Genomic DNA, 24,403 nt, shown 5'->3' on the forward strand with positions numbered 1-24,403 from the left:
CATCTCCCATGCCAAATCAGCACTCTCACTTAATGACTTAATGAGGTGATTTTTGCAGCACTCACACTCTTAAGATATAAACTGTACTGTATATCAGTTGTAATGTATGCAGGCACATTGTACTTTCAGTTATACTACTTCATAAAACATAATATAATTACTATGTAGTTGCCCTAAAATGATACATATTGCAAAATATACCATAATCTATTATTAGTAAGAAATTGATGATGATTATTTCAAGTATTGCAGAAGCCATTTATCTTGCCCATGATTTTAGATTTAAAAATTAAAGTGTTTAATTTCTATTCACTAAAAATCATTACATATACATTTGTGATGATATGGGATTAATTATTCATTTGTCCCACAGTAATACCCTTCTTTAACCCAATTGCAATTCTTTATCTTTTCAGGCAGTACAGTTAGTCACACAGACAAGGATTTACACTGGTCTAGCAAGTATGTATGCTTACAATACCCATCATATGGTAGAATTTAATCTTAAATTTTAGAATTAATCTACAATTTTAAAAATTACATTTTTAAAATATTTCCAGATATTTTTTCCATTCTTGTTTTTAGTGATTGGCAGCCTTTTAGGACCAAGCAATAATTTATTTAATGTAAATCTAATGTAAAGTTACTGTATGTTAAATAATATGCAAATGAAGGGACAGAGACTGAGCACGAGTCTCAAACGCAAGGCCTAGAAAAGTATGATAAAAATATAGGAAGGAGGGACTGGGAGCCCCTGTCAAAAAAGGAAAGGAAGGATGGTAGTGCTATATGATCCCTGTCAGCACATCTGCTGAGTATTTGTCATATTTTTTCTAAGTTAATAATTCTCATGTCTTTGACACAGTGCACAAAATTGTGGACCAGTACATGTGCAAGTTAAATTATGGTAAGATTTTAAGGATTTACATATTTCTTACCACACTACATCGGGTTAAACTATCAAAGGGATTGTTTAGACAAATGCAACACCCTTGATTCTAAAAGCTGGTGTCTTAGAATAAATATTTAAATGTGGACAAGTATTTTAATTGTGGACAGAGGTTGCTGAGCATAATCTTATAATAACTTAGTATCTGCTTAATATCATTACTATAAATATTCATTTTAAATAGGGTAACTCCGCCTATCAGCCGTTAGGCACAATTCTTAAGACAAAAATACATGTAAGATCTCTTTAGATAAAACTGGACAATTTAAAGAGCAACAGATGAGATTACAACAATAATAAATCACTGTGTGTTGCTGTAATTGCTAAAGTTGTATGTCTGAAATATGTACAAAAACTATAAGGGGACAGAGTGCTGTCAATCCCCAGAATCGTTTCAGAAGGAATTCTGAAGAATCGTAATCTGTTGTCTTTAAAATTACAAATATTCTAAACCCAAGGACACATTAAAATGTGTTGTTAGTAAACTTATTAGAGGCTTCAGGGAAACTGTAATAAGTACTGTATGATGATATAGCTAATAATACAAACAGCATTTTTGTGATTATATAACAGTGCTTTATGGTAACATCACCATTTATTACTATATATAACGGTTACACGCATTGGTATCATTTGTGTATTTCAGATGGATTGAATCAGTTAAACTCTCCAAATATACCTACTCTCCAAATGTTTTCACTACCACAGTCAGAGAAGTTAATGTTTATTTTATCAAACTAAGGCCTCAGGGCAGAATCTGTTTAGAAAATTGAAGTTTATATTTTGAAATATTTCTTGAAACACCTATGGCACAGACATCAGACTACATAAAGAATATGTTGGAATGGTGTCACTGTAAACTTTGAACTCATCTCACCTGTCTTAGCTGTTCATGACTTGATTTAAGATGCCTAACAGAAGGAATTGAACCAACTGTGGAAGTGGATTAACAGTGCATCTCTTACTCTCTTCACTGCAAACCAGGAGCAGCAAGTATGACAGTTCAGTGTCTGTCTAATTGAAAAAATAAATTAACATAATTTGATTTCTTTCACAATATACAAAATATATATCTAATAACATGTACAGTATAGAATCTTATTTGCACTCTTTAATGTGTATTTAATTGTACTTTCCAGATATGCTCTTAAAATGATCCCAGAGATTGCTTTGACATATAAACTATGAAGAAAACATATTTCTGCTCACAGCTATTGAATCCACATATTGATAAATCTGACCTACAGTATGTGAATAAGAAGATTGAGAAAGATGAACAAGACATGACAGGAAAAAAGAAAGGGTGCATCAGGAACAAATGAAGGAATGGCTGAGTTGAAAAGGAATGGAAGAGCACTGTGCTATATGAAAGCTGGTAACAGTTCTGCTGAGTCTGTGTCATGTTTTCTCTAAGTGAAAGATTCATGTAGCATCAGTATCCCATGTCTTATATCCATGCACGAATGTAGTGTCAAATAGATGCAACAGGAAAAATTACAGAGGGCTCAGACTGTCAAAAAAGGAAAGGAAGAATTCTGTGCTATATGAAACCAGTAAGTGGATCTGCTGAGTTTATGCAATACTTTCTCCAATGTAAGGAATTGTATAGAATATCTATGTCAGTGCACATACAGTATGACACTGGAGCAACTCAACTTTCTTGTTTAAGAAATAAGCCACCAGGCTACATTTAGTGTTACAATAATCAAGGCTGCAAAAACATTGACGGGGCTAAGTGATAATTCTCAACCTAGACAAGTTTAAAAATGATCTTTCTGAAAACATTACTATGCAGGTATTACAAAAAGATATGTGAAATGTCTGCGAATTCTTGTGGTAACTAGGTGTAGTATGTTTGAACATGTTTTGCCCTGTTTTATGATCTGCAGCGGTATTTTGGGAAACCCAACAGTAAATTGAAGGAATAATGAAGTTTGTCACTTAAGTACTAAATCATATAATTTTTTCTATTTATATCTTGAATCTTGCCAATAATTAATAATTAAATAAGTGTTTCCCTTTTTGGAGGTGTATGAGGGCTTACAAGGTCATTTTTCTGTTGCCATCAGTTGAATACGGAACAGGCAGCGGGTTTATTCCATGCTGAAAAGAAAAGAAAGGAAACAACGTTTCGGCTGTGGAGCCTTCTTTAGTTTTGAATATGATTATTATTAATGGTAACAGCCCTGTGCATCTGTGAAATTTTCAGTAAATACTGTGCAGTAGTTGTCCAGTCTACAAATGCATGTTCTATAGCAGAATGTACCAGTGGAACTGCACCATTTCTCTGCTGGTTTAACGGTATCAAATGAAAATTACCAAACCAGATGTATTGTTTGAACCAACTGGAATTTTTAAGGTGACAAATTCCTTACAATTTTTAGCAACAGGTATCACAAGTGTAACACATACCAAAAAAGAAAATTTTGAGTGGTGCCTTATGCTGCAGTGGTAATTCCAGACATAACTAAGGAATTTGCTGTGTCGGCAGGAAGAGCCTTCATATTTATATTCAACACCAGAGCGCTTGTAATGGCTTTCTGCAGTTACAGTAAGTTGCAGTGTTTTCCACACAATTCACTTAGTGCATGATTTGTGAGAAATGTGGTAATTTGGATTTAACTTGGTAGTATATTTTTATGTTAGTTTTAGTGTTTAACTGTTGGAGTTGTTTCTGTTTGTGTCATACACATAATTAATGTTATATTTTATTCTCAGGATTGTGGAGCATGTTTAGCTTTTCATATTTTAGTACATGAGTAAATCTAAGTGTCACACAAGGCTGTTATAATTGAAAGACATATGCAAGAATTTTTTTATATTCCAGAATGTATGGATATGGGAAACGCTCAACAAATTATTTGTATTGTATTAATCCATTGTTATGTTGCAACAGGGTCCAGAAGCCTAGATCTGATGGATAATGTGTACTATAGGTTAACCGACTTATGTTGTAATATCCTAACTTTTTCATTGTACAAGACAAAGTAATGTAGATTGTTTAATTTCCTCACTTAGCTGGGGAAAAAAAAAATCAAAAATACAAAACACGGTCTACTTTTTTTAAAGCACTAAAAAAGTAATAATAATTGATTGGTTGCGGTAGTATAATATATCCCTACTCTTATAAACAGTTCTTTAATGACCAAGTCATTCTTCTACAGAGCAGTATCCCATGTTATACTACTGTTTTGTTGGTTTTAGAAATTCGGGTCCAGAAGGAAGAGCACCACCTAATGATGTATCAAAGCCACTTACAGCAAGAACCTAATTTTCCTTGGATGTCTCTTGGAGCCTTTCCTCACTTCTGGAAATGCATGAGTTCAGGTCAGAAGGTAATAATGTGGATACAACTGTTTCTTTCAAATAGTGTATTTATTTTAATTTGTTAGTTTATTAACCCATTATCTAGCTTTTGTAGTTTATTAACCCATTATCTAGCTTTTGTAACAATAAACCCATCTCCCTGTTAGCTGTGTGTTAGCAAGTATACATACAGTATAATACAGTACATTATTATATATTATATGTGTTATATTTTCATTGTACAAGTAAGACAAAGTAATGTAAATTGTTTAACAATTTACATTACTTTGTTTATAATCAGCAATTCTTATTATTATTATCATCATCATCATGATCATCATCATCTCAGCAGTAATTTTATTTTTACTTTCTAAGAGACATTCAGGGTGAGTCTGGTTGTGTTAAGGGACTTGGTAAATTCAGCTACTGTACATACATAAAAATTTATGTAAACCACATAAGTTAGGTTAATGCTGAAAGAAAAACCTACAGTATATGAACCAGACTTTAAACATAAGTCCAAAGTTCTAAATTGCTCTCTGATAAGAACCATTTGTAACACAAGGTCCTGGAGTATCAGACAAAACTATAATTGTAAACATTATACAGTTCATTGTGGAATACGCTACAGACCAACTCTGAGTTGAAAAATGCTGTAATTGTTCCTTGTAATTATGGTATATTTTCAATTTTACAGTACAAAGTAGATGACTATTGTTTGGATTAGTAGAACCAGAGTTCCTATGCATAGGTGTTGGAGTTTCAAGATTATAATGCAGTGTTAAAATAAAAACAAGATGTGAAAAATGAGTAGCTCTAGTCATACCAGTCTGCTTTGATTTTTCTTGTTATTAAAGAAACTAGAATGTGGTTTAGGAATCCAGAGACTGAAAAGAAACTCTACTCTAAATGAATTCTAGATTTTAATTATTCAGAAAAACATTGCAGTTCTGTACACCATCAGTGTACATCAGTATTAAAGTAAACAATCAGCCCAAGCAAAGTATCATATTATTTCATTATTTTACTAGGATCCTAAATGTGATTGCGAAACCAAATTACTGAAAACACTAGAAAATAAAAAAAAGTTTCATACTCTATATATTTCTGTTATTAATGGCAGTAGTGGTATTAGTTGTAGTACCGTACTTATATTTTCCTGCACAATATCATATGAAGTTTCTCTGATGGCTTTGTTAATTATGAGCATGTTTTATGACATGTGCAGTCTGGTCTCAGATGCCTGCTATGAATAGGTCTGGACACACATACATAGGCAGTGCAAGTAATACTGTACAGTACATGCAGAGACTTCACTTGCAAACTGATCTGATGTTGGATCCAGTTCAGAATATTCAGCATATTTTTATGACCCAAACATAAGTATGTTACATGATCCTAAAGCATTTTCATCATGTTGGGGCAGATGGTAGAAGTCAAATATAGAAAATGATTTTTAAATTATTTTACTGAATTTGCTTGATTGAGAGTAAGTATTTATTCACAATGGCACAATATCTATAGTAATACTGTAAAGCATTTTCTTCAGGCTGTAAAAAATTGTTTACACATTTTTCACTTTCCATAAGGCTATATAGTGGGAACTTCATAAATATTTAATTTTGATTTTAGCATTATAAAAAGCAGTACCTACAGGAACTGTATATGCATGACAGACATTCCTAATTAGTTTTGGTGATTTCTTTTACAGGTGTGTGAAAACAGGATTTTTTTTATTTTGGACAACACCAGGAAAGAATTACATCTGTACGCTTTAATAAATTTTAGCCCTGAAGAAGATAAAATTTTAGATATGTGTGTTACAAAACTGACATTTTCAATTTATGTATTTATTGAATAAAGTTATTGATAAAAATTATAATTTTAGGTCATTTTAGGTTATTATACATGCTATTCCAATATATCATCTACTGTAAATTGCCTTAGATAAAATAAAAATTCATTGCATATTTATATAGTACTTTCTTATTGCACAGAATCACAAAGTGGTTTACAAATAGGATGTGATCCACTTCATCAATAGGAAGGTAATACATGTGGCATCCAATCACACAGCAAATTGGATGAGAAATTGATTTATCCGTTTAATTGAGGGAGAACATTGAGGTTGGCTAGATTTTATAACCACATGGTGGAATTTAGCAAGGACACTGCAATTATTTCAACTGCTTTTATAAGAACAGTGCCAAAAGATCTTTATTAACTAAGTCTGCTTTAACTTATAGTGTGAAGGATGTCATCACCTACAGGACCATGCCCCTAGTCACTAGTATTGGAAGAACATTTTGGAATTTGTGGTCCTTAGGAAAGAGTGCTATCTACTGGGCCATCAATGCACTTACTTGGCGGCCTTCCATCCCAGTACTGACCAGGCCCTGTATTTAGCGGTTGGAAAGCAAACATTAAGCTGCTAGTAACAGCAACCAAACAAGCTAGATGGGCCACATGGCCTCCTCTTATCTATACCTGTTCTTTCTTATCACATTATACTTATTTAAGAGCAAATGATCAAGGCTGTTAAAAACTCATTATGCTTTATGTGTCCTATAGGATTGGGTAGTGTCTAACTTGAGTTTCATCCTTGACTTTCCTGTTCGGTGGTTGCTTCACTTGAGTGTGTGACTGGCCAGCAGACATGGGAAAGGACCTTGACGTGGTTCTGTTGCTCACAATCCTACCGACTGTGCCAACGCTTTCCCTTTTAAGGTCTATTCACACTGGGTCAAATGTATGAATATCATTGCAACAGCTGGAAATACAGGAACCTGAGTTTCATGTTCAGTTTTGTGGTTGAATCTCATAGTAGCTACACAGATGAGTTGTGATGTAGTTGCTCATCTACCATACTTAAAAAAATCTAGACTGAAAAGTTTAGGAGTACCCAAACTGTTTAACAACGATTTCTGTGGCGACACATTTTCAATTTCACTTTTAAGAGACGTACAGAACAAATGATTGTTATGCATAGAAATCCATGACCTTTGATTGTCTATAACAGAGACAAAACAGTGATGTATATACATGTAATATGTATATACATATATATGAGTCATTCATATAATATGCTATATAAAATAAAACACCAAAAATCTTTTCTTTTGCAGCTTTTGACCACTTGGATACATTTTTAGAGCTACATATGTCAGATTATGCTATTTTGAAATGATTAAGATGTTCAATTTTTATATTGTCCTTTTCTATATTCATTATAATCTACCTGAAAAAAAGGACTTAAAAATGTCTGGTGTGAATAGATCTTAGCGTGAATGAAAAATGTATTTTGAATCTCATGTTATCTTAATGTCTTGATTAAATACTGTAAAATAAAGTGCTGAAGACATTGTGATTGTAGATGCAGTACTTTACATTTGAATGTTTGACAAAAAAGTATACTGAAGTTAAATATACTGCATTTAACCTGTTAGTGATTTTGGCCCTCAGAGCTAATTTCCGCCTGGAATTTTCTCCCTTTAAATATTTTGTTATATCAACAAATATAACAGCAGAACAAAGCAGAAGCCTGGTTCAGGCCTTAACATTATGGGAAAAGTTGCCTCAGTCTGGAGAGAGGTTATTAGTAGGGTACTGCAGGGATAAGTATAACATCAGATCTTCTTAATTTATGTCAGTGATCTTCTGAATTGTGGTAGTGAGTGAACCTTTCAAATTTACAGATGATAAAGAAGTTAATGGAGGTGCAAAACCTGACAAAGTCAGCAAGATGAAACTTTTGACCTGTGAAAACAGAATACTTAGGAACCTGATCAGGTTTTAAAAATCCTGAAAGGCATTTACCGAACATCTGCATCATCATCAATATTAGAAGAACCCAGGGCTACAAGTGATGATTAAGATTTGAAGAAATCAAGACAGAATATAATTCTGTACTCTCAATGCCAAGGGGGCTGGGACAAACTAATGTACATAGACACTTTATTGAAGATGATGAATGTCTTGGTGAGATTCATGAATCATTAAGCTAACAGTAAAAAGCAAGCAAAATAAGAATATAACAGGAGTTACAACTGGGAGGCAATGACTGAGTACCTTGTTCCATGCTCCCACAACCCTTTGAGTAAGAGTCCCTCCTGTTCTCAGTTTTATATACAGTACACTTTTAACTTGCTTTCTACTTGTGTCCTCTGAATTCAAACATGGCTCAAATATGAACCGGAGATGAGATGGTCCAAATAGCTTCTGTCCTTTGTAACCTTCTTCATATTCTTCCTTGCTTTTTTATCTTCTTCTGTACAGCTTATTTTCTTTGCTCAACAGGTAATTAAATGTTCTAATTCCCATCCTTTAGATTTACCATATTTCTGTTGTGGATTCCTATAGTTTCAACATGACTGCACTGTCCTTTATCACACTGTACCATGATTTTCACACTGCACCATATGAATAATATAGTTCAATATACTAAACACTCTATAGAAATATTTATCTTACTTTATGCCTCGCTATTCTCATGGTCTGGTGTGGTAAAGGGTGGTGTAGTGAAGGCATGTCACCGTTGTAAAAAAAGTCTAAACCTCTATGGTAAATTCAACAAGATAAACGTTCAAATGAGAAGTTATATTTTTTTATTACAACAGAATGCACTAGTAAAGGGTTCTATCTAATAAAGGTACCTCATACCATTTTGTATGTGTGGTTATTCATACTCTGCATAATTTAAGGGAGTCCAAAATTAAGGTGCTGGGTAATAACAGAAGAACCAGGACTGCACTGGAGCTTCAAGTCAAAGAATCCAAAGTATAAAAATATGCACGTGCTCCTTGTGGATATAGCTAGAATTTTGCAATGAAGCAATGGACAAACTGGGGAATAAGCACAGAAGGCAAAATGAAACTTCACATGCTTTATTTAAGGTGAGAGGAAAGTGCTATCTATTATGATTCTGGGAAATCATATTGTATAAATTTCCCACAGGCAAATCCTGATACTTCTTCTACTCTTCTGCTTCTTTTCCCTTTGGAAGTGAAAAGAAAAATAGAATCCTTTCTTTAGTTGAATAGTCTTATTTCTGTACTCTTGATTTCTTCATAAATAATTTCTTAACTAAAGAAATGTTCATACCTTCTATTTTGCAAGACAATCTGTTGTCTAAAAGTGATGCATTAATCATACATTAAAATGGATACATCTCATTCTCAGACTTACTTTCAAGGTGACTATTTCAAAACACTGGTCAAGCATGTATTAGATTTTCTGATTGAATGCTAATGTAAAATTTGTGCAGTAATAATACACAACTGCAACCCATTTTTGCCACTGTCTTTTAATACCTCTTACAGTTAACATTTTTCTGAGGTGAGCCAGGAACGTCTGGTTTACTTCCGAGAAATATGAAAGTATTTATCGGCAGTGTATGGCACCTTTTGAAAAATAATGGACACTAACCTTGGAAACAATATCACGGCTTCTGGCTCTCAGCTTGTTGACCTGGGACTCGGCGATGTCAGCACGTTCATCAGCTTCTTCCAGCTCATGCTGCACCTTCCTGAACTTGGAGAGATAGGTATTGGCCTGTTCCTCCTGGAGGTATAAAAAGACATAAGTTAATTTACTGTATGTGATGTACAGAAATCTGCTGTGTAATAAAAAATAAATGTCAAGAGTTCATTAAAAGGTCAGTAATGACTGATTTTAATCTCCATGTTCGATCAAAAGGATACACACTTTATGAAATGCTTCGGGCAGTCTATTAATTATTGCTCCACTGCAAAAAAAGGGACCTTCAAAGACCAAGAAAGCTTGATAAATTATTTTTAACTTACAGCTTCTTCAGCCTGTCTCTTGTAAGCCTTCACTTTCAGTTGTAGCTTATCAACAAGGTCTTGAAGTCTAAGAACATTTTTTTTGTCTTCTTCAGCCTGGAAATAATTAAAGTTTTAAAATGAATCAATTTAATGCTGTGATCTGAACAAAAAACATAATTCTGAATATTTCGTAAACTTTTTGAAACTATCATATTACCTGATAAGTGAGCTCCTTGACTCTTCTCTCATATTTTCGGACACCTTTAATGGCCTCAGCTCCACGTTTTTGTTCAGCTTCGAGCTCATTCTCCAGCTCACGCACCTGTAATTATTTATTGGATATATATTAATCCACACTTCTTTTCATGTACACTGTGCATCAAAAATGAATGTGTTAATTATACCCCACCCTGGCCTCCAGCTTCTGGAGCTGTTTCTTTCCACCCTTCATTGCCAGCTGCTCAGCCTCATCCAGACGGTGCTGCAGGTCCTTCACTGTGATGTCCAGGTTCTTCTTCATTCTCTCCAGGTGAGCGCTGGTGTCCTGCTCCTTCTTTAGCTCCTCTGCCATCATAGCAGCCTAGAATTATAGAGGAGGAATATGCTGATTTAATTTATCTAAAGACCAGGAGTTATTTTTTTTTTGTTGCATTTTTCATTTTGTACTCACCCAGTTGAATAAAAATTTTCTACAGTTCAGCTCGTATTATTGTAAAGGAAGGGCAGACAGGCCTGCTCACTTTAACTTCATCTTGTGACATGCTACAGCACAAGATCCGTAGCAGCTCTCAGGAGGATTAGCATTAACTGGAGGAGCAGAACATCTTTCACTGATAGAAGCAGGCCTGCATTTACTCAGGATAGTGCAGGAGTCACTATTTTGTGGAGAGCCAAGAGAATCCTGTCCTAATAACCTCAACCGTACCCCTGTTCACCCTCAGCCAGTTGTGATCTATGTCTTGGGAATTTCTAAAACTTATATGATTTAAGAAGAGTCTATAGCTTTGATGAAATGTATAACTTACATCTGTAATAGCTTTCTTGGCTTTTTCTTCTGCATTCCTTGCTTCCTGTATGGCATCATCCACTTCACCTTGTAGCTGACTTACGTCAGTCTCAAGTTTCTTCTTTGTGTTGATGAGGCTAGTGTTCTGCGTATGTACAGAACAGGCAACATTAGATCATTCTACTTTTTTTAATATTAATGAATATTTACTATAAAATTAAAAGGAGGATTCTTTTCAACCTGGGAATGTAGCAGTTGTACTCGTTCGCTTGCATCAAGCAGTTCCTGCTCAGCGACCTTACGACCTCTCTCTGACTGTTCCAAGGCAGCTCTCATTTCTTCAATCTCTGCCAGCATCAAGCTGTTCCTGCGCTCCACCATTGCAAGCTGCTCCTTAAGGTCTTCTTGGGTTCTGATGGCCTCATCCAAGTGAATTGTGACATCCTGGACACAAAAGGTTTAAATTAAGACATGAAATGATTGACAAGTCTTGATGAAAATGAGATTCCTCCATCTTTACCTACAGCAGAACCTCGATATTCACTAGTTCTACTCTCAATTACACCTATTCACTCAAGATTTTGAGTGACCACCTTATCTGCATTTGCAGTAGTGCTGCACTGTTACAAACAAGATAAATGCACTCTTCTAACTAACTTAGTAAGCCACTGTATTTCATAACAGTGATCAAATTTGCATTAAAAATGTGCATGTTAAAGTATTGTTTTTCTCTATTATTCAAGGTATTAAGTTAAAGGCATAGCAAAATACCCTAAGTTTCCAAATCATTATTCACAGAGACTTCAATGTACCTTAACCATGTGAATACTAAGGTTGTACTGTATTTACTTTGTAAGTTATATTGATGCCAACTTTTTTTACTTACCTTGAGTTGTCCTTGGACATTCCTCAGTTGTTTCTGGGCTTCAGCAGCCTGACGGTTGGCATGGCTCAGCTGAATTTCCATCTCATTGAGATCTCCCTCCATCTTCTTCTTAATTCTTAGGGCATCATTTCTGCTCCTGATTTCTGCATCAAGAGCAGTCTGCATGGAGTCCACAATCCTCTGATGGTTTCTCTTCAACTGCTCCATTTCCTCATCCTTTTCAGCAATCTTTCTGTCAACTTCAGATTTCACTTGATTCAGTTCTAGTTGTAGACGAAGGATCTTGGATTCTTCGTGTTCTAAAGATGCCTGAGTTTTAAGTGGAAAAAAAATTAAATTAAATACATATTTTAAATATTTTGGCGCCACACAAATGCAGACATCTCACCCTCAGTTACCTCAGCTTCTTCCAATGCAGTCTGAATTTCAATTTTTTCTGATTCCACCTGCTTCTTGGATTTCTCTAATTCATGGATAACTTTTCCGTTCTCTCCAATCTGTTCAGTGAGATCTGATATCTCCTCTGTAACAATATGATTTATAATCATTAAAGATTCCTCATGAACTATACAGTTTCATAAGATAAATGCAGACTATTTGAACACATACGTTGCAAATTCTTGTTCTCTCTTTTAAGAGTTTCAAGATGATCCAAAGCCTCTTCATATGAGTTCTTCAGCTTGAAAAGCTCTGTGCTAAGAGACCGAGACTCTTTTTGAGCAGTTTCCAGCTCAGCCTGGCTTTCCTCAAACTTCTGCTTCCAGTCTGCCAAAATCTAAAAGCAATTTAAAAATAAAATTGCATATTTATATAAGGTTGTGTCATATGGAAACATGTTAACTTCATTGATAAAGCAATACAATACTTTGTCAAAGTTCCTCTGCTTCTTATCAAGGGCAGCTGCTAGAACATTTGCTCTCTCCACATCAATCATGAGGTCCTCCACTTCACCCTGAAGTCTCTGCTTGGTCTTTTCCAGAGAGGCACACTTGGAGTTCACAGCCTCAATTTGTTCCTCAGCATCTTGGAGCCGCTGGGCAAGCTTTTTCCTGTGGAAAGTGATGATTGTTAGAATTTGTTCAATCATTTTAGATTTCACAGTAAAGCACTTAGTTTAACAGTAGAAATAATGTAGTTACTTGGCCTCCTCAAGCTCCTCAGTGCGCTGGATGGCGTCAGTCTCGTATTTTGTCCTCCACTGAGCCACTTCACTGTTGGCCTTGGACAATGAGCGCTGCAGCTCAGCCTTGGCCTCCTGCTCCTCCTCATATTGCTCCCGGAGTAGGTCGCAGTCATGGCGGGCGGACTGGAGACCATGAGCCAGGGCGTTCTTGGCCTTTGAAAAAAGTTACATGGGGTTAGTAAAATCATTTTATGAAATAAAACAATTTTGCAACTTACATAGTTCATTTTTGTGATTAATGTTTTAATGATTCAAGGGGGTAACACAGTAGTTAGAATTGCTGCCTCGCAGTGCAGGGGCTCTGGGTTCAAATCCGGTACTTGGACTCTATCTACATGAAGTTTATATGTTCTCTCTGTGTTCACCTGAGTTTCCTCCTGGTGCTACAGTTTCCTCCCACAAGTACAAAGACATATTGGTGGGTTAATTGGTTTCTGGGAAAATGTGTGTGAGTATGAGCATGTCTGTGTGTCTGCCCTGTGATGGACTGGTGTCCTGTCCAGAGTGTACCCTGCCTTGTGCCTGTTTCTTCCCGGGATGGGCTCGGACTCTCACACAATCCTAAATTGGATTAAGCAGTTAGAAAATGGATGGATGATTCAAGTGTTCAATATCCAATTCATCCTTAAAATAATTTATAAATAGAGTGGATGAACAGTGAAACATGAATCAGTAGAAACAGTTGGAAATTTAGTGGCCATTTAAAACTGAGAACAGAAAACACCAAGCCATGTCATTGAAGCTGAAACCCTGGGCTCGTTCTAGAAATGGCTGCTAGATGGGCCAAATGATCTCCTCTTCTTTGTGTAACTATTCATATATTCCTATTCTCATACCTTTGTTTCTTCTTCAAGTTGCCTCTTCAGTTCTTCAATTTGCTGAGTGAAAGCCACTTTGTTTCTTGTCATTTGGGTAATTAAGGCATCCTTTTCTTCCAGTTGGTGTGAAAATTCACCTTATAAAATCAAATTTAAAAAAATATTTTAACAGGGCATTTTTAAAATGTAAGACTAAATTAATTATTTTATTTATTTTACCATTTTCTGTTTGAAGTCTTGCCCTTTGAGTACTCATTTCATTCATTTGACGAATATCCTCGTCATGTTTCGATTTCAATTCACTGAGCTGGTCCTCCAAAGTTCGGCACATCTTCTCGTAATTTGCCTTCAGATGAAAAAATGTTTTTCTGTTGGTTTACTTTTTAATTACTATTCCTCAAGTAAAAACAGATTTTATTTATATTTACCTTTGACTTGGAAACTGCTTCCATGTTGCTGGAGAGGTCATCAATTTCCATTTTGTACTCGCTCTTCTCCTTCTCCAGCTTCTGTTTGACTCTCTGCAGGTTGTCAATCTGCTCCCCTAATTCTGCCACACTGTCAGCCTGCTTCTTGCGGAGAGCTGCTGCAGTGGCTTCATGCTGCAGAGTGGCCTCTTCAAGGTCACGGCGGAGCTTTTGGAACTCAGCTTCACGTTTCTTGTTCATCTCAATCTGGGCAGAAGTTGCTCCTCCAGCTTCTTCAAGTCTTTCACTGATCTCCTCAAGTTCCCTGGAGAGGTCAGCCCTCTGCTTCTCAGCCTTGGCCCGAGCAGCACGTTCAGCCTCAATTTCCTCTTCAAGCTCTTCAATTCTGGCCTGTTAAGGTAACAAAATATACAATTCTCCCTATATACTATATATAATTACTATACAATCATGAAAAATAGGGCTATCAACATAACTTATCAACTTAACAAAATAAATTAACACTATGATATGGATCTATTAGACTGAAACAAACATATAATATAGAACATTTTGTGAAAATACCTGCAGTTCTTTAATCTTCTTTTGAAGTTGAGCACCCACAGTTTGCTCGTCTTCAATTTTGCTGAGAAGCTGACTGATTTCAAAGTCCTTCCTATTAAGGGGGACATTAACACAAAAGAGTTCATTTCTGTTTGGTTTTATCTGCAGATGTGTGTTTTTCTAAGTTACAAAGATCTTACTTTTTTAGTCGCTCTTCTAATTGTTGTCTGTCATTTTCCAAATCCATTATGGATTCCTGAGCAAGTTTCAGATCACCCTCCAGCTTCCTCTTGGCTCTCTCCAGGTCCATTCGGAGTTTCTTTTCTTGCTCCAATGAACCTTCAAGCTAGAATATTTGACACATTATTAATTGTAGTTCAAGCTGTCTCAAAATACATGAAGTATTTGTTTGGATGTGTCACTTACATCATCCACTTGCTGTTCAAGCTTTGTCTTGGCTTTAGTCAGAGTGTTGACTTTGTCCTCCTCTGCTTGCAAATCATCAAGAGTCTGCTGATGAGCCTCTTGGAGAGCTTTCTTCTCCTTGGTTAGCTTAGCAATGCTTTCATCTAAAGCAGTCATTTCTTCTGTCAGGTTTTTAACCTACATGTATTTAAAATTAAAGTTTTAATTTTTAGTTACTGCTGTATAAAAACGTAATTAGTAATATTCAATAAGAAATTCTTACCTTGTTTTCAGTTGCATGTTTCTCCTTCTCCACTTTGGCCAAGGTGAGCTCTAAGTCATCAATGTCTTTCTTGAGCTCAGAGCACTCATCCTCCAGTTTCCTCTTTTTGGCTGTCAGCTCAGCATTCATTTCCTCTTCATCCTCCAGTCTCTCTGTTATCTCTTTCACTTTGGCCTCAAGCTGGATTTTATTTTTGATGAGTCCTTCACACCTTTCTTCAGCATCAGAGAGATTTTCGGTTTCCTGGAAAACGATTGTATAGTTGGTAACAACTGAACCAGAGAGAATCAGGATAGTACAATTATTATTATTTCATATGATCAATTATATTTTAAAGAATCTGCTTAAGTAAAGATATGTTCTGATGCACACTGCAAACTCAAACAATATTTCATGGCGAAAGAATTCTTAGAAACAATATTATCTGGTAGGCATGAGGAAAATATAGCTTTGATATTTGATATTTGATATCAGATATCAGATACTAGAGAATTAGTATAATAGACTATATACAGTACATACTGATTGCACTTGCAATTGCAGATCATTTTTTTCCTGCAGGAGTGTCACCATTTTGGCTTCAAGCTCCTTTCTCTTGGCTTCTGACTTTGCCAGGTCTTCCTTGCACTTGGCAAACTCTTCCTTCATGTTGGCCATCTCCTTCTCAGCCTCTGCGCTCTTCAGAAGAGGCTTGATCTTGAAGTACAGCTTCATCCATGGCCAGTGTTTCACATTCATGAATGAGCGGATGTTGTATTGGATGGTGAAAATTGACTCCCTAAGCAAAAAAGTGAGTAAAAATATTGACTTCATGATTAATTTTTTAAAGTCCTTTAAAACGTTGCTGTGACTCACATAACTAATGCAACATTTTACAAGATTTTGATACCCTGGATTTGTATCTCATTCACAAAGTTATTCTTAAATAACTAAGATCAATATTTTATATTTTAAAACTTCTTGTTATATTATAAACTAAATGTTTATATAAACTTATAAACTTTCTTTTCCTTATAAATGAAAAGTTCACTCTTCCATTGGTCACGGTTTTATTTGAATCTTTTAAAAATGAAAATCTTGTTTTCTAGCATTCAAAAGTCAGAAACAAGGGTTTGTTGTGGTTTATTTCTGGACCATTTCTATTCACCTTCTTTCCATCATCTTTTGGAATTCGACTCTCATCAGGAATCCACGACTCAGAGATTGGATGCACGTGATAAGAGCAGCCAATTTATCATCTCTCATCTCCTCAAGGGTGCCTAATAGACCAGCTTTAAAGAATACCTGTAAATACATTGGATGCACATAAAAGTAAATGTAATTATTTTTTCATAGTTAAAATATTATAGAGAAAATTAGAAATAACATTAAGAATGAAAAATGGTTACATGAACCTTCATATATTTAACCATTACTAATAATATGCAACCAAATATATTTCATTATAATACTCAGGAAAATGTATATTTTATATAGTAAAATAAAGAACAGCCATCTGTTAGGATAGAGTTCAATAATTTGTTTTTGATTTGGTCAAAGTCCTGATATAACTCTTGGGCTGTATGTAAGCTGAAACTTAACATTCAAAAGCTTACCTTGGTGTGCCCAAATTTATATTGAGTGTGATCAACATCAATTGATCCCAGTAGCTTCTCTGAAGCTTTTTTGCTGTCAATGAACTGACCCTCTGGGATGGCGCTGGCATTCAAAATTTTGTATCTTCCAGAAAGGGAGAACAAAGTTACATTATTTTTCATTTCTATAAATGTGTCTGATCATATACAGTATATCTTAGGCCTAAACTTTAATAGTACCTTTGCTTGAAGTCTCCATACAGGATTCTGCTTGGGAATCCCTTCCTGCAAATTCTGATACCTTCCAGCACACCATTACACCTCAGCTGGTGAATGACCAGTGCATTTTCCATTGCTCCTGAAATAGCAATGAAACAAGTCAGGTATTAATCATTTGTAATTCTTTTAGTTTATTTATTTATTTTTATTTTCCAATTTATACATTTTAATGTTTTTTTCAGGACTTTCAGTTATTGAGCAAAGCCTTTGAAACATAAAGTTCACTTGGGATGCTGATATTATTGTTACAGTTATTGTTGTACATACCTGGTGTTTTGGTCTCATTGGGAATAATGCAACGTACAAAGTGAGGATGGGTGCTTCTTAAATTTGTCATAAGCTTTCCCAGGTTCTCCTGTAGAGTAACAGGTATCATATTGAGATCAAATGAGAAAAAATGTAATTATTTGAGACACACACATTTTAGGAAAGATGTTGGATATACTGTAGCACTTACTCTGAAGAGAGCAGACACTGTCTGGAAAGAAGAACCCTTCTTCTTACCACCCTTCTTTCCTCCGCCACCCTCTTTAGAAATAAACAAAAAGACAATAGGTTTCCCTTTTCTTCTGTTTCTTAAAACAATTTGTAAGTTATCCTGCATACCTGTACATTTAGGTCCTTTATAAAGAACATACAAAGTGAAACTTCAACCTCAAATTTAATTCAGGTATTGTAATTCATTGAAATTCAACTGAACACTACTTACAGTAGTTGTTCTGTGATGCACATTTTAAGTTGTATAGTGAAATAATTACCAATGAATGGCATTTCCCTAAAATAGACAGAATTAGAACAGACAGAAATAGACTGTGATTATAAAGGTTTATTTATGTTTTTGAGTAGTTGATCCAATAAAGATACTTGTTAAAAGTGCAGGTTAAGCACTATTTTCCAATAATAGTATACATTTTAAGTGTTTTAAGTATAGATTGCGACGATTAAATGGTTGTCTGCAGGATTCCCCAAGCAGCAGTATGCTACTAGGTCATAACAAATGAAAATGAAAAGAAACAAATTTACATAAATATTCACTGGCCAAATGCCTAAACACTCCATATCAGATTAATAGACTTTCAGTAGCAAGCTAAGAACAGTTTTCTTGAGGAGCATAAAATAAACAATCACTTTTCCTCACCAGAGCATTCTCCAGATTTCAAACCTATCAAAGACTGGTGGAATTGAGGGGCTCCTGATGAATAAACTAGTAAAGATGCTTGCTTCAGGTGAGTGTGTTTAAGCCATATCACTATCATATCATATCACATAAGGTCATATCACTGGCTGACTATAAGCATGATTCTCCAACAAGCAGCACACAACAAAGTTGTCATTGTTTTTAAGAAAAATATTTTTTTAAAAATAAAATCATACCAGCTTCTGCAGAGGCAAAGCTGGCATACAGCAAGGCCAGCAGTTTGACGGAGGATTTCTGGTACAGCTGCACAACAGACTCATTCAGGGGGTCCTTGTTCTTGTCCAGCCAGCCACTGACGTTGTAGTCCACTGTGCCTGCGTAGTGCACCAGGGAGAAGTGGGCCTCAGCCTTGCCTTTGGCAGGCTTGGGTTTTTGAAAGTTGTTGGACTTGCCCAGATGTTGGTCATAGAGCTTGTTCTTGAAGGTTGTGTCTGAGGCCTTGGGGAACATGCACTCCTCTTCAAGGATGGAGAAGATGCCCATCGGCTATTCAGGACAAAAAAGGTGCAATTATAAGATTATAAATAAATAGAAAAATGATCTCAATATTGTCTTGATTTATAATAATTATAATTATATATACCTTCTCAATTAGTTCAATGCAGGCAGCCAAGTCCATGCCAAAGTCAATGAACTCCCACTCAATTCCCTCTTTCTTGTACTCTTCTTGTTCCAGTACAAACATGTGGTGGTTGAAGAACTGCTGCAGCTTCTCATTGGTGAAGTTAATGCACAGTTGTTCCAGGCTGTTGAACTATAATAAGAAAAAGAAGATGAAAAAGAAGAAGACATTATAGTTTAAATTTCAAAATGAAATAATTTCAAAATAGGAATGAAGAATTGTCTATACATACATCAAAGATCTCAAATCCTGCAATATCCAGGACACCAATGAAGAACTGTCTTGACTGCTTGGTGTCCAGCATTTGGTTGATTCGTAAGACCATCCACAGGAACATCTTCTCATAGACAGACTTTGCCAGTGCACCGACAGAATTATATACCTGCAAATGTAAAAACATTTAAAACATTTAAGTGTCATCAATATTAAATAATTTCTAAACTTTTAAAATTCACTGATGGTTCCTATTCACAAACCTGCTGCACAGTCTGCCCCTTGGTGACATATTCATTCCCCACTTTTACTCTTGGGTAGCAGAGGGCTTTGAGCAAGTCTGCTGAGTTCAGGCCCATTAGGTATGCTGCTTTGTCAGCAACTGAAAGAGAAATACATACATTATAAACATACAGCATACACAATAATTCTTAAAAAGTAATTAGTGATAATCTTCTTAGCAAAGGTTTGGTAACTTTTCATGTTCCAACATTACAACACAAAGGAACCAAAAGATTTGATAAAGTATTTTCAAATGTAGATTCCAGAAGAGCAAATCTGAAGGACAGTTAATACCTAAAGTACCAGTTCAGACATCTTTTACACTTTGCTGTTCAATTGGTGTAAAACTCTAAGGTGTTAAACTCTAAGGTGAGGGTAGAAGTGGAGAAAGGTTATCACATACAGTGAAAAATTAAGGAATTAATGATCATTAAAAAGTTAAAACTAAGATACAAAACACAAGAAATAACTGGAATTAAACAAATGAAAAGGGTCAAAGTGAGTGTTTATTTCCATATCATAATCAAGAATGTCATGGATATAGCCATGAGGACTATATTGCTTGTTTTTATATAGCTAGCATTGACGGCATGCATTCACCTTCCAGTGAAAAAATTCACAATCTCTCATAGGCAGTGCATGTCCATATTGCTGTGCCTATTAAATCAAAAACATTTACCCTCAGTGCCATCAGGCTCGGCCTGCTCCTCACGCTGCTTCTGCTTGAACCTCATGTTACCATAGTGCATCACAGCGCCAGTCATCTTATAGATGCCAACTTTCTCCTCCGAAGTGAACCCAAGAATGTCAATAGCACTCTGGGGGGAAAATGAAAATGTTTTTTGTGAGTTTCATCTGCATTTCTTATGTGAAAAGCTTCCACTAACCAACAGTACTTACGTCTGTGGCTATCAGCTCTTCACTATCATCAATGCTGGCAACACTGATCTCGCCTTGACTGACGTAAGGATAGTCATAGGGATTGGTAGTAATTAGAAGCATTTCTAAATGAAAGCAAAGAAATGAAAATTTGAATAGTTTAAATTTAAACAGTGGTGCAGTTAGCATTAGCATAGGTTAGCTTTCGGAGCCTGGATTTAACTCATGACCCGGATCTGTGTGGAGTTTGTACAGTATGTTCTCTCTTCACATGGGTTTCCTCCAGGTGCTCCAGTTTTCTCCTACAGTCCAAAGACATATTGGAAGGTTAATTAGCTTCTGGAAAAATGGGCGTATCTGGGAAAGCAGGGTGTATCCTGCTTATACCCATTGCTTGCTGAGATTGGCTATGGCTCCCCCATGCTTCTTGGAAGAAGCGGTTACAAAATGGATAGATATTTTAATTGAAAAATCATTATGAGTTGTGAAATCTGAAGTAAATTAGTATAATAGTGAATTAGTAAACATTTCCTGTAGATTACTAAACAAAGATAGCAATATTCATAATTTAATTGCAGTAAACATGAAATTGTAGAAGTCTGTTATACTTCACAGACAAACTTTCTGGGAATTTCATGTTGTCTCCTTTTGAAAATAATAATAGCACATAAAAGCTTTTTAGATGACTGTAACTATAAGGCTGTATTAATTAATAAAAGTACAAATTTGTGAAAATGTGTTTTTGTGCTGTTACAAACATATATGGGAAGTGATGTTGGACGCAATTTTCCTGAATATACAATCCATACACACAACAAACAATGTTCAACAAACATTTTTTGCCCTTACCAATGAGCTCTGGCTTCTTGTTTGACATAATCTGATAAAATATATGATAACTTCTTTCTGCTGAAAGCTGGAATGTTACCCTTGACTTCTCAAGCAAATCTGAAAATAAATCCCACAAGAAAATATCACAATGTTTAAAATGTAGATGTAAGGTACTGTACTGAATGTAACACTAAATTAAACTTAATCTGAACACATTTCAAACTCACAGGTTTCAATATCAGCAGAAGCCAGTTTTCCTGTTGTTCCAAAGTGAATTCTGATGAATTTACCCTGAAAAGAAAGCAGGAAAACATGAGAACTGTGAATCCTTTCGTTAAGGAGAATCAGACTGTGTGGTATGCAGAACTCACAAAGCGAGAGGAGTTGTCATTCCTCACTGTCTTGGCATTTCCAAAAGCCTCCAACAGAGGGTTGGCTGAAATGATTTGATCTTCGAGGGTTCCCTATAGGACACACATACAGTATATCAACAAAGAAACTGCTTCAGGAGGGTTTATACTGTATATGCTGCTTGTAAAAAAGAGGCAATATTTTTTAACCTGCATTTTGCCAGAGGTTTGCTCTTTCTTCTTGTCCCCAATTGCTGCGATTGTGGCAAAGTACTGGATGACACGTTTTGTGTTCACAGTCTTTCCTGCACCGGATTCTCCACTGAAAATAAAATCATGTTTTTTTTAGCAGTCTACACTAATCATATGAGTCTGATTCTGAATCAATACTAAGATGTATCAGGTACTTACGTGATCAGGATTGACTGGTTTTCTCGATCTGTAAAAGAAAAGGTTTATTAGTGCATATAACTTTTGATGTTATACTGTATATTAAAGCTCAACATATCAAAGTCTTAATTATTCATTTTTCATAAAAAGGTACTTTTACAATATTTTGTATTATTATACTTTCTATAATTATTTGCATTAATATTTATTTGTAAATTTATATATCTTGAAAAACATACTTCTGAAAAAACATATTGTTCTAACTATATAAATGCTTATTTAGAAGAGTTAAGTACCTGTGAGCATAAATTGATAGGCGTTATCAGAGATGGAGAAGATGTGTGGTGGAGCCTCTTGGCGTTTCTTGCCTCTATAGGCTGCTACAACTTCCTGATTGTACACTGGGAGCCACTTGTAGGGGTTCACAGTAACGCAGAACAGCCCAGAGTAGGTCTGAAAGGTAAAGCAATAAGATCAGAAATAGTAGCAGTAAGAATTAATTGTAGTATAACAGTGCTGTAACAGTACTTACATAGATCATCCATGCTGCATAACGCTCTTTGAGGTTATACAGCACAGAAGCTTCATTGAGATGAGTCAACATTGCCATGTCCTCAATTTTATCGAACTTGGGGGGATTCATTTGGAAGACTTGGTCTTCCTTCACCGTTAGAGTCTAAAAATTCAGAAAAGAAAAAGATAAATGGTAGCAATAGAATTCATAGTTAATACAGGCCGTGACAGTGATGCACATAGCATTGGTTTTAGTAGTGCTAGTGAAAGGCAGATTTACAGTAACCACCTAGATTTCAGCATGACACTTACTTTCCCAGCCTCAGTTTTGACGGTGGCTTTGCCCCCTTCTTTACTCTGGAGAACGCCTTTGACGTAAACCTCCTTGGGCTCCACTACGAACACAGCTGTTTTGGCGTCAAATGGTTTGTTCTGCGCCTCTATTCTTTCCCTTTCCGGTTTGCGTAAAAACGGGGCAGCCGCCCCAAAAACGGCCATCTCAGCATCAGAACTCATTGCTGCAAGTCACTAAAAGGAAATACATTTATTGACAAATCTGTAACTACCTAGACGTTACAGTGTATTCAATTATGTTGTAGGAACCAAATGGAATTACTGAGTACAATTCAATACTGCCTACTTATCAAAGGAACAGAATTGGTCTGCGTCTAATACTGAAATCTTTGTTCCCCCTTAGGGAACTCTGTTTCCAAATTGTGTTTTTTTTTAACCACACTAGAAATTCCAGTCGTTCCCAGTAGAAATTAGCAACTGGTTTCCAATGGCCCGAATTGCTATTTATTGGTTTGACCTGGTTTGACACTTTTAGTCAGTTCATTTATATTTCTAATCTAATGATTACCTGTAGAATGTACCGCTCTGGTCTACAGTAAACACCGACTGAAAAGTTTTCTACTGGAATTTCAAGTAGGTTATTAACTATTTATACTGTTAGATTTTGTATTATAAATATAGGTAGATTGCTATTACCTTGAGAAAGAAAAGATACATAGATAAATGCTTACCCTCCCTGATCCCAGGCAAGAAATACGGGATTCCTCAATTCTGTAATTTTAGAAAAGGACACATTATTCTACAAATGTGCTGTAAAATCGCATCTATTATTTACCCTGCTATTAACAAGAGAATTTTATCGGCATGTCTATTAAATTCATATACATCTGTTAATTAAATATTAATCCTGCAACAAATTCGACCAAACTAAATTAGTGGAGGGGTATTGCACACCGTATGACTTGTAGAAAGTTTAATATTTACGATATTTTAATGCTTTATTATCTGCTACATTAGAGTATATTTGTTTCGATTTTCTTACCCACAGAGGATCAGTTCATAAAGCATGGGCCTGGAAGAATGAAATGGCTTTTATAAAGGATTATTTGGCCAGCATCACTGTTGACCTCTATATTTGGTATTAAACATTTTAAGGGAGGCATAACACGTGTACCAATGATACTTTTCCACTTTATAGATGGGCAGAAATGTGTGTACGCTCATTAAAATGTTTCTGAAGTTTTGTCATAAATCCAGTATAGATGGCAAATGTACATGTCATTCTAATGTCTCTATACTGTTAGGAATAGAACGCCCTCCCTCTTAGACGTGACGGTTGCACTTCCACCTACTGTAGTTTAAGCGCGCAGTTTGATGTTCTGTTTGGC

The 24,403-nt window shown here is 35.6% G+C and overlaps 1 protein-coding gene and 1 long non-coding RNA gene across 2 annotated transcripts in view; one reads left to right on the top strand and one right to left on the bottom strand.

Annotated features, from left to right (window-relative positions):
• Positions 1-7,407, top strand: part of LOC148824048 (uncharacterized) — a 60,084-nt gene extending 52,677 nt beyond the window's left edge. Inside the window, exons 7-8 of the long non-coding RNA XR_016093753.1 lie at positions 4,154-4,284; positions 5,967-7,407. This is a non-coding gene — a long non-coding RNA (uncharacterized LOC148824048). The remainder of the gene's footprint in view (positions 1-4,153; positions 4,285-5,966) is intronic.
• A 1,715-nt stretch (positions 7,408-9,122) lies between these two features.
• Positions 9,123-23,249, bottom strand: LOC148824051 (myosin-4-like). The gene is made up of 39 exons (XM_088927579.1): positions 23,034-23,249; positions 22,741-22,884; positions 22,505-22,661; positions 22,230-22,257; positions 22,029-22,140; positions 21,840-21,932; positions 21,696-21,759; positions 21,487-21,585; positions 20,659-20,762; positions 20,438-20,576; positions 19,740-19,858; positions 19,496-19,645; positions 19,225-19,395; positions 18,818-19,127; positions 17,901-17,971; positions 17,711-17,798; positions 17,405-17,522; positions 17,186-17,309; positions 16,738-16,874; positions 16,113-16,368; positions 15,591-15,833; positions 15,329-15,505; positions 15,103-15,248; positions 14,924-15,014; positions 14,360-14,749; positions 14,151-14,277; positions 13,950-14,068; positions 13,070-13,266; positions 12,796-12,979; positions 12,540-12,705; positions 12,329-12,453; positions 11,931-12,239; positions 11,285-11,488; positions 11,064-11,189; positions 10,448-10,618; positions 10,256-10,360; positions 10,057-10,152; positions 9,680-9,814; positions 9,123-9,248 (listed from the first exon to the last, which is right to left on the bottom strand). The coding sequence occupies exons 1-39, from the start codon at positions 23,235-23,237 to the stop codon at positions 9,228-9,230; spliced, it is 5,820 nt and encodes a 1,939-aa protein (XP_088783705.1). The 5' UTR covers positions 23,238-23,249; the 3' UTR covers positions 9,123-9,227.
• Between the last annotated feature and the right edge of the window lie 1,154 nt (positions 23,250-24,403).

This window comes from Atractosteus spatula, chromosome 11 (assembly GCF_055471065.1).
Source record: "Atractosteus spatula isolate fAtrSpa1 chromosome 11, fAtrSpa1.hap1, whole genome shotgun sequence".
NCBI lineage: Eukaryota > Metazoa > Chordata > Actinopteri > Semionotiformes > Lepisosteidae > Atractosteus > Atractosteus spatula.

Coding starts and splice junctions, on each gene's coding strand:
- LOC148824051 (XM_088927579.1), bottom strand. CDS start 23,237: ATGAGTTCTGATGCTGAGATGGCCGTTTTTGGGGCGGCTGCCCCGTTT. Junction 17,523..17,710: donor CAATGAGACCAAAACACCAG/GTATGTACAACA, acceptor TTGCTATTTCAG/GAGCAATGGAAAATGCACTG. Junction 14,278..14,359: donor AAGCAGTTTCCAAGTCAAAG/GTAAATATAAAT, acceptor TTTCATCTGAAG/GCAAATTACGAGAAGATGTG.